At 40.6% G+C, this 12,759-nt stretch overlaps 2 protein-coding genes across 3 annotated transcripts in view; one reads left to right on the plus strand and one right to left on the minus strand.

Moving 5' to 3' along the window:
- The window catches only part of rsf1a (remodeling and spacing factor 1a), a 113,157-nt gene extending 104,331 nt beyond the window's left edge, over positions 1 to 8,826 (minus strand). For both annotated transcript variants that reach the window (XM_043692490.1, XM_043692489.1), the window contains exon 1: positions 8,567 to 8,826. In XM_043692490.1, the coding sequence (XP_043548425.1) occupies positions 8,567 to 8,696 (130 nt within the window). In that variant the 5' untranslated portion in view covers positions 8,697 to 8,826. The remainder of the gene's footprint in view (positions 1 to 8,566) is intronic.
- Positions 8,827 to 8,891: 65 nt separating this feature from the next.
- aamdc (adipogenesis associated, Mth938 domain containing) overlaps positions 8,892 to 12,759 on the plus strand; it is a 48,437-nt gene continuing 44,569 nt past the window's right edge. Inside the window, exon 1 of the mRNA XM_043692492.1 lies at positions 8,892 to 8,970. The gene's annotated coding sequence lies outside the window, so the exon portion shown is untranslated. The remainder of the gene's footprint in view (positions 8,971 to 12,759) is intronic.

Consider the following 12,759-nt stretch of genomic DNA (forward strand, 5'->3'; position numbering starts at 1 on the left):
AGATTTACAGGGATGTTGCCAGGGTTGGAGAATTTGAGCTATAGGGAGAGGCTGAACAGGCTGGGGCTGTTTTTCCTGGAGCGTCGGAGGCTGAGGGGTGACCTTATATAGAGGTTTACAAAATTATGAGGGACATATAGGGTAAATAGGCAAAGTCTTTTCCCTGGTGTCAGGGAGTCCAGAACGAGAGGGCATAGGTTTAGGGTGAGAGGGGAAAGATATAAAAGAGACCTAAGGGGTAACTTTTTCACGCAGAGGGTGGTACGGGTATGGAATGAGCTGCCAGAGGAAGTGGTGGAGGCTGGTACAATTGCAACATTTACGAGGCATTTGGATGGGTACATGGATAGGAAGGGTTTGAAGGGATATGGGCCGGGTGCTAGCAGGTGGGACTAGATTGGGTTGGGATATCTGGTCGGCCTGGACGAGTTGGATTCAAGGGTTTGTTTCCGTGCTGTACATCTCCATGACTCTATTGCATAATTGTAATGGCTCCTCTTAGGACACCTTCAACTTTCAAAAAAAAAGACCCAATCGATTCATCCATTCCTGATGGATTTATCCATTTGCATGCGCTCTGCCTGAAGGCAGATCTTTGGCTCAAAAGTCTGCCGATGCTTCATCTTGTACAGTTTTCTTGGCAGTATGTCAGTGGTGGTTTATAATCTCACAATTCTGATGTCTCTATGTTAGTCTCCAGTATTCCCACATCCTTCTTATAATATGGAAAGCAGTATTGTAAATTATATTCCAAATACTTTGCTTTAAATGGTTATCTTTAAGAACAGGTCCTGCTCCTCGGATGCTGCCTGAACTGCTGTGCTTTTCCAGCACCACTCTACTCCAGAATGGCAGCACTTTAACAACTTCATGCAATGTGTTACAGTTTAACAACTTCGCACAGCCAGTGAGAATGTAGGGTTTCTATCTAGATAACTGGTTTGGTTCAGGAGTCCCCTCTGGCATGGCAGTCTCTGCTCCATTTGTTGCAGATGAAGGAATTGGGCCAAGAAACTGCAGGATTCACTGCCCAAGTTCTTTTATGGCCTCTTTCCAATCAGATGAGCTTTCTATTGTTCTTCACCCTCTTCAAAGTCTGCTCTTACTAGTCATAATCCAGTTTATATCCTACTTACTAAGTTGAATCAAACCTCCATCATCCAGTGGAGGTTTTTTGCCTCATGTTGCAAATACGTTTCTAGGATCCTGTTTTGAGATTCACATGGAGGTAAAATGTATTGTTAGGAGTGCACAGCTCAAAACATAGAAATATTATTTGATGTCTAGACTTGCTTTTGGGAAATAAGAAACTGGGAAAGCTGATTAGCAAATCATATTCTGCATTTTTCTTATGAGTCAGGTATCAGAAATTAACAACTTATTCTTCATACGCAAACAATTCATCACAGCATTGAATCCAGCACCTTGATAATACAATACACCTCCTTATGGATCCCAAATAGACAGAATTTCCAGATTGGAAATATAATATATGTACACTACAATGTAAACAAAACAATTTCTAATTACGAAGGCACTCCAAGTCTTCAGTGTTCAGATACAGAATTTAAAAACGCAGTGTAGTTGGTTGATGCATTTTTGCAACAGATGAAAGACCACATAAACATGTCTAGGTGAAATTTGACCTGAAGGAATTTCTCACATCTTCAAACAACAGCCTTCATATAAACAAGGACTCAAGAGTGACATAGCTCAAAGTTATTTTCTAACAGAATGACATTAATCACTGCCTTCAGGAGAGAAAAGGGGGGAGGGGAGCTTTGGGTTTTTTTTGCCCTGAAATGTAAAACACTCACTTCAAACTATGGAACATTTGCACATTTTCCAAATTCCTGCTCACTTTGTACTGCACACCATCAGGCAATTCATCAGATCTATAGCCTAATGTTTTATTTGACTCAAGATAACAAAGAATTTCAGTGGGCCAATGAAATAGTGACCATTCGCTGTCAACTCAGGAGAGGTAAAGAAAAGATAGAGATCTCCAAACCTTGGAGCAATCCTTGAACATTGAAAGCTTTGTGTCCCTTTGTAGTTTGAGAATGTCAAGGAATAAGTAAAATCAACGTTTGCCTGTAATAGAGCTAATCAGTGAAGAACCACAACAAGATAGCTGTAATCTTTTATAATCAACTCCTGTTCATCTGAGCTAGGGGTGTAGGAATTCTTCCAGTGAGTTAAAATTGTTATATTTAAGTACAGCTTCGCCAAGAACTAAATCAGCATGTATGAGAACGACCTGTACACAATCAAAAAAAGCAAAGCAGTCACCTCACAATCATGCTTCATTACATTACACTGCATCTCCTGTTCCATGTACACATTGTCCTAACATTTAACATTGGATTAATTAGGTGGTAACTATGACAGAAAATTTACTTGAAATAAATTGGGATTTGCTATCGATATTAAAGAGGAACAGGTTACTGGAGTGAACGTGTGCAAGCTTATGAATCCTCATTGTATTATCCCAAGCAACATTTAAAATTGTAATATTTATGCCCCTTAAAACTTCTTCCTTTATCAAGTATTTTTAACTTATTTCTATCCCTTCACTTCATCAATCCTGGTGCCAGTATTAATGCATGATTAGCTAAAAAAGCCCTTAAACTATTGCTTTAAAGCATATCTTATTAATTTTGTGGCATAATTAAACATAGAACTGTGGATGCTGGAGATCTGAAACAAAAACAGAAATTACGAGTGAAACTCCAGCAGGTCTGGCAGCACCTGTGGGGAGAAAGCAGAGTTAACACAGAGTCCGGTGATGAAGGTCATTCCAAATTTCAGTTTTACTTTAGTGCTGCATTTTTTAAAACCACTTCTACAGCAGAGCCATGTTGTCTCTCAGTCCAGCAGAGCCATGATTTAAAAATTCTCATCCAGGTGTTTAAATCTGACCATGATCTTACCCTTTCCTATTTATAACATTCTCATATGTTGCACTTCAAGAGAACTTCTGCATTCCTCCAATTCTGGTTTCTTGCATCTTCAACATCTTTCATACAACCATTATGATAGTTTGTCTTTACCAGCAAAGCTTCAAAAGAGCTGGAATTACCTTCTGAAACTTTTCTATGCTCTGCCTCCACCTTCATAACCACTATGCCTAGATCTACAGAAGTTGTTTGAGAACATGCCACAAAGACTATTGTGGAAAATAAAAAGTAGGGGGTAACATAATGGCATGGATAGAAGACTGGTTAGGTAACAGGAAACAAAAATCAAGCATAAGCGGTTCTTTTGTGGTTAACAGGACATAACAAATGGTGCGCCACAAAGATCAGCGCTGCTGCCTCAACCTTTTATAATTTACATCAATATGTTGGATTCATTGTTTTAAAATTAATTCATAGGACGTAGGTTTCATTGGCTGGGCATAAATCAATGAATGAACCCAAGTCCATGGTGCAGATACATCCGTAATGCTGTTGGGCAGAGTGTTCCCAGAGTATGACCCAATGACAGTGAAGGATCAGCAATATGTTTGAAGTCAGGATGGGGATTGACTTGAAGACAAACTTGCAGGGCATTTCTGGGTATTTATTGCCCTCATCTTTCTAGATAGCAGTGGGCACAGGTTCAGAAGGTGCTGTTTAGCAAGCCTCAGCAAATTTCTGCAGTGGATCTTGTAGTTGGCACACATGACTGCTGCTAGTTTGTCCATGGTAAAGGGAGTGAATGTTTGTGAACATGGTGATGTGAGCAGGACAAGAGTGCAAATTTATTCCTACATAGTATACATATGACAGAGCTCAACATCAGTTTTTTTTTGCAAATGCGCCAATAGTAATGTTGTGTTGTAATTGCACGATGCAGATCAGAACTGATTCCCATACTGTCCTGGTAGACTGCACTCAGCTGCAGTAACAGTGCAGGCCATTACAAATGCAAGTTCTGTTTACCATTCAGTGGCCACTGCAAGGAGAAAGATCTACATTGTGGTGTCATGTGAGTAGATGATTAAACGGTGTCATCTGCCCTTCTTGATTCCTCTGAACCTTGCACCAACATGATACAGGAGTTGAAGATTGAATGGGAAGTGGAGGCAGGGAAAAGGAGGTGCAAAGGAAATTCAGCATCATGTCTTTTGCACATACAGGAGTAGCCAATTAAGCCTCTTATGCCTGCTCTACCATTGTATTAAAACATACTGATCAGTACTTCTATATATCTGGAGCGAAGTGAGAAAGGATGCATTCACACACCAACTGAAACAATAGATATTTTAAAAAATATAACTAGTTACTCAGATGACTACATAATTGTCATGTTTGGAAAGGGTATTAAGAAAACAAATCGCCTCCTGTGATACAGCTCAGATCAGTTTGAAGCTAGTCACAGAATGGCTTCAGCATTTCTTCATTCACATAAAAGCTGTGTGCTACAGCATCTGCAAAGTGTCTTGGTCACACTTTTTCTGCATAATTGAGTGAGTTCATTGAAAAATATCTTAGATGCAACTAAAGAATTAATGAAATTGAGATAATAATGAAGGTTTAGAATTTCAGAAACAATAAGGCAAGGATGATGACTTGCAGATAAACATTCTATAATAAACAGACTGCACAAACATGAAAAAAAATTACGATTCTATGCAAACTTTTCTTCCTGGAGAAAGTGAGGACTGCAGATGCTGGAGATCAGAGCTGAAAATGTGTTGCTGGAAAAGCGCAGCAGGTCAGGCAGCATCCAAGGAACAGGAGAATCGACGTTTCGGGCATAAGCCCTTCTTCCTGCCTTCTTATAAATACTGGGGATGCTTCATTATGATGTTATGTATTTCTCAATGTTCTCTAACATCACAATCATTCTGGCATTTTGGTAACGATAGGAACTCTTGTTTTTAATTTCCTTCCACGATCACATCATCATGTCCCTAATTACACAGCTTCCCAAATGGATATCCATATCCTGCTTCAAAGTCATTGTTTAAATTTTGAATCAATGGCCTGGAATCAATTAATTTTACTTTATTACAAGATGATAAGAAACAAGAACATTTGGCCCCCCAAGTCTGCTCTACCATTCAAGAGGACTGTGATTATTCAGCATTCCTCACGTCCATTTTCCCCATAATCCTAGATTCCCCTACTGATCAAGAATCTACCTATTCTCAGCCTTAAATATACGCAAGGACTGACTCATAGCCGTCAGTCACAAAGTTCTCCAAAGACAACTCTCAGAGATGAAATTCCTCAAATCAGTCTTGGTGCTCTAATTCTGAGACTATGCTTTCTGCCCCTTCAGCACATCATCATCTTAGCATTCACCACATCAAGACCCCTAAGAATGTTACATGTTTCAATGACATCACCTTACATTCTTCTAAATTCCAATGAGTAGCATCCAACTTGTTTAACCTTTGCTTTTAAGACAAACTTTCCATACTAGGGATTAACCTAGTGAACATTCTTTGAACTGGATACAGTCCTGGAAGTAAAGGAACTTTTCCTGCAATTGTGTTTTTTTTAAATAAAGGCAAGTTTGCATTTACGAAGCATTTTTACAACCACAGCATCTTTTAAAGTCTGTTGCAGTCAATGAAGTACTTTTATAATGTATTCATTGCTGTAATGCATTAAACTGATTTAACCTGTATTCCACAATTACATATTTTGCTAGAGAAACATTGCACTGTTATTTACCCTGTCAACTCCTTTCGTTAACTAAAATATCTCAATTAAACCAATACACATGCTCGTCTCAAAAGTCTTAACCATGAGGAGGCCATTCAGCCCATGCCAATCTTCTGTTGAGCAATCCAAGTAGCCCTGTACTCCCACTCCACCCATTAACCCTTCAAGCCTGAGTTAAGATTTTCAAAAGGAAATTGGATCACTATTTGTCAAGTGAAAGTGTGCAGGGCAAAAAGGAAGGGCAGTGGTTCTAGATAAACTGTTCCTTCGGAGAACCAATGCAGAAATTACAATAGGGAATGACAACCAAGTTTTCCCAGTCTTTCCTCATTTCGATCCTTCATGTCTAGGAGTATGAAGAAGTTGTCACTCGACTTTCTTTGTGCACAACATATATTTCTTGCAATGAACTGTCAAATATTCTAATTCAAAAAGTCAAGAAAAATTAATGGTCTGAAAATGCTGCAAATATATTTGTATCTTAAAAAGACTTCAGAAAGGAAGGGTTATGGATGCTAACTTGTTTACTGTTTCTTTTGTTTTCTGTTCTTATTAAGTGAGGTTTGATCATCGATTTAGACAATTGCCGTGGCATTCCCCTGCTTCCATATTCTAAACCCGATGAACTCTTTTGCCCCATTGTATCTCTGATCATGTTTTGTTTGGATCTATAAGATAGATTTTTCTAGCATGCAACCAGATGCCTAAATCTCCCTGTTCAGCTGTGTCTTATATCATCATGTTTCCCAACTTGTAATATATTTCCACCTACTAATCTTATATCTGATATATGTTTTGTGAAGTAAAGTGTCACATGTAAGTGTCAGAAGTTTCTGGAACCTCAAACAAGCTGTCATCTTCCGACATGATCTGAGTCAGTGATCGACAATCTATTCATCGGAGAACAACCTTGTGCACAGCCCAATCCTGTCCTCATACATATTTTCCAGCAAACAGATACTGGACTTCTAACAAGAACACTGTCAGTTTTCTTCCCCTTCCTAGCCTCATGCAGCAGCCAACATCAGGGGCCAAAGGGCTGTTCTGTGCTGTACTTTTCTATGTTCTAAGATCATGCTAACTCATGACAGACCATGTGAATTTAAGATCTAGATTCACCAACCTGACTTACAAAGAACCAGACCATGCAGTTCAACAAGAAATATTCACTGAGCAATAACCATTATGAGCACAAGCATCTGCCACTTCAGGCACATTACCTAATATACTCAGCTAAAAGTTCATGTGAAATTGCCAGCATACAACCACAGCACAGTCACTGTCATTTCCAAAAGCAAAAAAAAGGTATGAACAGTTTGCAACTGTCACAAAGAACAAAACTCTGTAGATGCCAGAAATCAGAAATATCAGAACATGGCAGCATCTACAGGGAGGTCGATATTTCGGGCAAAAGCCCTTCATCAGGATGAAGGGCTTTTGCCCGAAACATCGATTTTCCTGCTCCTTGGATGCTGTCTGACCTGCTGTGCTTTTCCAGCACTACTCTAATCGAGATTGATTTCAAGCATCTGCAGTACCCACTTCTGCCTAGCATCTACAGGGAGAGGAAGAAAGTTAACAATCCAGTTTAATAATTATTCAACAGTGCTGCATTTCTAAATGGACTGAAAATTAGTCAATCGCAAAATTTCAAGTGCCTTTAATACCCTGAATCCTGTTTATAAGAGAAAATTCGACAAATACGCATCAAATCAGTCAGCATTTGTACTCAAATAATCTATGCTTCCAATAAAGTCTTTATCAGAATAAAGTTATTTGGTATTGACTGCCTTGAATTGATTAGTAGGAAGTGAGGACAGATGAAGGGCTTTTGCCCAAAAAGTCAATTCTCCAGCTCCTCAGATGCTGTCTGACCTGCTGTGCTTTCCCAGCACCACACACACTGCCTTGAATCAATGGAAGGTGACCAACCAAAAACATTAACGTTGTTTTTCTCTCCAAAAGGTGTTACCCAACCTGCTGAGAACATCTAGAAGTAAAAATAGAAATTGTTGGAAAAGCTCAGCAAGTCTAGCAGCAGCTGTGGAGAGAAATCAGAGTTAACGTTCATGTCAAGTGATTTTCCTCAGTACATCCAGCATGTTCTGTTTTTGTTAATGGAGCAAAACTGGGTATTTCAAAACTTAAACAAGAACATCTGGTCTATTACAAGAAACAATTATTTAAATACATGGAATTAAATCGTTTCCCTACAATAATGCAGTTATATTTCAATGCACCTTTTACACCAACCTCAAACTCTCATTTGATTTAGCTGAGCTTCAAGTGAGAAAGTGAAAAATCAAAAACTTGCAAACACACAAAACCACCTTAAAATTCCAAATGAGATGCTCGTGTTTCATATTTGAAACAGAATTATGAAAATTTATACAAAAGGAGCAAAAACACTAATGTGGAATCCTTTTTAAAAAAACGAAAAAACGACAAAAGAAACAAGGATATTTGGAAGAGAATTTAGAAAATACAAAGGGAAGGGGGAAAACAGGGATTAAAAACGAGGGGGCGATTGAGGATGAAAATGGCTTAAAAGTAAGAGATGGAAAAAGTAAAGGTGAGAAATATTTTCATTCTTTTCTTACTTTTAACAGGAAGTCTCAAGTGATGCAGGCGCATGCGTGGTATTAAAAGGCGCTTGATATTTTGGCAATTGATTGTTGATTTTTGTGTCATTCGAAAAATTGTTGGAGATTATTTGGTTCGTTGGCCATGTACGAGTCAAAAGAGGAGAGAGGATTGGGCTAGTTTTGATTCTAAACCCATGCGTGGTTACCACACATAATAGACATGGGGGATGCTAGATGATCCCGTCTCTGCTTTATTAACAGCATTTCATCTCAAACATCAGCTTATTCGGTCTTCTCTTAGGTAATTTATTTCGGCCTTACCAGATTTTTTGTTTTCCAGCGCTTCTTCCAGCTCGGGGAAGGTGAATTCGGGCAGTTCCAACGAGGCGCCATAGCGCTCTAGGAAAGAACAGACAACGGCGAAATTGGGCTTAGAGGCGACCGCCGCCATCTTAGTGTCGGAGGACTCCGCGCAGTCCTCCGCTATCCCGACGAGCAACGCTAGCTTCCTCTCCGCACCCCTGCTTCCCAACACGCCCGAGCCGGCTAGAAGTAAACATAGATTGGGGGCGTTTGGAGGAACAGGCAAGTCAGGAAGAATCTTCCAACGTCCCGTCCTGCACCGCGCTCAAAGAGCCAGGCACGAGCAAAGGATTCGACGGGAGGGAGCAAGAGCGGCCGTTGCCCTAGTAACCGTTGGTTAGCAACTGGCCCAGGGAATTGAGGTAATGGTGAAAGTTAGTCGAAAAGTTCATTAAATGCTTATTCTCTTTCTTTCACGAAGGAGGGGAATGAAACCCACAGAAGATATTAGCTGCTTTATTTTAATTTTTTTTAATATAAGTGGTGGGAAAAGAGGATTGTAATTAGTAAATTTGTTTGAGCTGTAGGCCGACGATTGAATTTTTTGCTGTTTCTTTTATTCATTCATGGGATGTGGGAGTCACTGCACAGGCATTAATTGTCCATCCCTAATTGCAGAGTCAACCACATGGCAATGGCTCTGGACTCACAAGTAGGCCAGACTGGATTAGTTAGAGTAAAAAAAACTGCAGACGCTGGAATCCAAAGTAGACAGGCAGGAGGCTGGACGAACATGCCAAGCCAGGCAGCAACAGGAGGTGGAGAAGTCAATATTTCGGGTGTAACCCTTCTTCAGATCTGGGCTGGTTGGCAGATTTCCTTCCCTAAAGGCCATTAGTGAGCTAGATTTGTTTTCTCTCAGCAACTGCTTCATGTTTGTTGTTGGAACCTTAATATTTTTAAATTGCATTCAAGTTGAACCCAGGTACCCAGAATATCACCTAGGTCATAAGACATAGGAGCAGAAATTAGACCATTCAGCCCATTGAGTCTGCTCTGCCAGTCAATCATGGTTCGAGACAAAAGAACCTGCAGATACTGGAATCCAAAGTAGACAGGCAGGAGGCTGGAAGAACACAGCAAGCTAAGCAGTACCAGGAGGTGGAGAAGTTGATGTTTTGGGTGTAATCCTTCTTAAGGACTGCCAAAATGTTGACTTCTCTACTACCTGATGCTGCCTGGCTTGCTGTGTTCTTCCAGCTTCCTGCCTGTCTATCTGCAGTCCTCACTTTCTCCTTAACTATAAACATGCCAACCATAAACCTTTAAGTGTTGGGCCAGTTTTGTTACAGATGTATGTAACTTTAGTTGGGCCACATGTGGAATATTGCGTGTAGTTCTGATGACTGCACTACCAGAAGGACTTGGATGCTTTGGAGAAGGTGCAGAGAAGGTTTACCAGGATGTTGCCTGGTCTGAAGAGTTTTAGTTCGGAGGAGAAGTTGAATAAACTCAGATTGTTTTCATTGAAAAGACGGAGGCTAAGGGTCAACCTGATAGAGGTCAACAAAATTATGAGAGGCATTAGCAAGTTTTGAGAAGATTTGTAGCTCAGATTGAGGTTCTAGAATGTAAATTTGCTGACTCAGCTGGAAGGTCCATTTTCAGATGTTTCGTAACCATACCAGGTAACATCTACAGTGAGCATGGCGTAGAAAGGTCAACTACAAGAGAGCACAGGTTCAAGGTGAGAGGGAAAGTTTAGGGGAGAAGTTTGGGGAATGTTTTTCACAGAGAAAGTGGTGAGTGCCTGGAACACACTGCCAGTGGACATGGTGGAAGCAGGCACATTAGTAATGTTTAAGGCATGTCTTGATAGACATATGAATGGGAGACAGAGGGATAGAAACTGAGTATGGGCAATACGTAGCAGGTCTAAATCAAGATTAGGAATCGGCACATGCTTGGTGGGCTGAAGGGTCTGTTCCTGTACTGTATTGTATTCTATCGTATTGTATTTGCCTGCATTTGGTCCATATCCCTCTAAATTTTTGCTATTCATGCACCTGTCCAAATGTCTTTTAAATATTGTAATTGCACCCACCTCTACCACTTTCTGTGGCAATTCATTCCATACATGCACCATTCGCTGTGTCAAAAAGTTGACTCTCTAGTCCCTTTTAAATTTTTCCCTTCTCACCTTAAGTCTGTATCCTCTAGTTTTAGACTTCTCTACCCTGGGGAAAAGACCTTATCTATACCCCACAAGCCTGATTTGCCATTCACCGCGATCACAGTCAATCTGTGGTCCAATTCTATAAATCACTCTTTAGCCCATATCCCCTCAGACCTCTTTTTAACAAAAATAAATTATCTGTCTCAAACTGATCTATATAGCACCTTTTTGGGATCTGAGGATGTATGCGCAAGAAGTTTTAAAATGCACTCAAGTGTTGTAATGTAGGGAACATAGCAGCCAATTTGTGCACACCAAGCTCCCACAAATGTGAGCATTGATTTGGCACTACCCTCTTGACCTGTTCCATCTTCCTTCCCACCTGTCCGCTCCACCGTCCCCACCAACCTATCACCATCAGCCCGCCCCTCCCACCTGCATCCACCTATCACCTTCCCAGCTACCTTCCCCGCCCTGCCAAAGCCCCACCCCCCACCCTCATATTTATCTCACAGCAGGGCCCCCTCCCCCATTCCTGATGAAGGGCTTATGCCTGCAACATCGACTCTTCTGTTCCTCAGATGCTGCCTGACCTGCTGTGATTATCCAGTTTTTGACTCTCCAACATCTGCAGACCTCACTTTCTCCCAGTCACTGGAAAAGATCAGACATCTCAGTGTCCAAGTGGAGCAAAATGAAAATTGATGGTAGGAGAAAGGAACAGTAATTGTGAGGAAGGGAAAGAGACGTTTCTGGACGAGACTTTGTTCGGAGGCTCACTGAAGATGTTACCCTAGTATGGTGACGAAACGTCTGAAAATCAACCATCCACCTCAATGAGCAAACGTACATCTAGAACCTCAACGTGAGCTACAAATCTTCTCAAAACTCGCTAACACCTATGGGCGTAATACGACAAAACTGGCCCAAAAATGGGAAACGAATGCCAGAGAAGTTTCTGTTAGAACCAAAACTAAATAGTTGCCAAAGCACAAGACAAATATTGCAACTTAAGTTAAAGTATTTAATTTGTTTGATATTGAACTCTATTTACAACCTTAAATGTTAAAACCAGTCCATCATAAGGCTAATTTAGAGCTGGGTGAAAAAAAGGCACATCTATTTATGTTGGCTTTATGGTGTCTGGTTTGCATTTTAAACCAGAAGAATTTCCAGATGGCTTACTTTAAACTGTTTGGAAACAATCTTATTTTTAACACAGTTTCTGTTATTTGTGTAAATAAATGTACCTGTTTCTTCCACTTGCTGATTTTCATATCTCTTGCCTGAGGTTCTGCCTAAATAGGGAATGAATAACCCCTAGGCAGCTTGTTACACTTCAAGATCTTGTAGACATGGCTAAGTATTCATAACTAGAGAAGCACGTGCCATTATGTAGTGCATTGCAGAATGGGGACTGTCATTGTCTGGCAAGCCCTAATTCTGTTCCCTTCAGCAGGCAAATTTCTAGAATGGCTACTAAATGACCAGGCAAAAAGCAACTGTCGCAACATCAGGACATCCCAAATTGTTTAATAGACTTGAACTACTCCAGAAGTGTAATGTAGTAAACATGGCAACCAATTTGCACATACTAAGCTCCACCAAAAAAGTACAAATGACTAAATTGTCCGCTGTAGTTCCAGGCCGAGCCTGATTAATGAACATCCAACTTCTGAACACTCATACTTATGAATACAATCCCACATAGGGCTGTATTAAAATTAATTTTTAAGATCTGACACATGTGTGTCCTCCTACTTAAGAACAGCTATTTTATGTTGTACTGCATTGTGTTCCAACTTGTTGGAGGGCACGGTGGCTCAGTAGATAGCATTGCTGCCTCACAGTTCCAGGGATCAGTGTTCGATTTCAGCCTGGGACAGTTGTCGATGTGGAGTTTCCCTGCCGAGGATATGGAGGTGCTGGGCCTCCTCCACCGCCGCTCCCTCACCACCAGACGCCTGGAGGAAGAACGCCTCATCTTCCGCCTCGGAACACTTCAACCCCAGGGCATCAATGTGGATTTTAACAG

Source organism: Chiloscyllium plagiosum, chromosome 6, assembly GCF_004010195.1.
Source record: "Chiloscyllium plagiosum isolate BGI_BamShark_2017 chromosome 6, ASM401019v2, whole genome shotgun sequence".
Taxonomy (NCBI): domain Eukaryota; kingdom Metazoa; phylum Chordata; class Chondrichthyes; order Orectolobiformes; family Hemiscylliidae; genus Chiloscyllium; species Chiloscyllium plagiosum.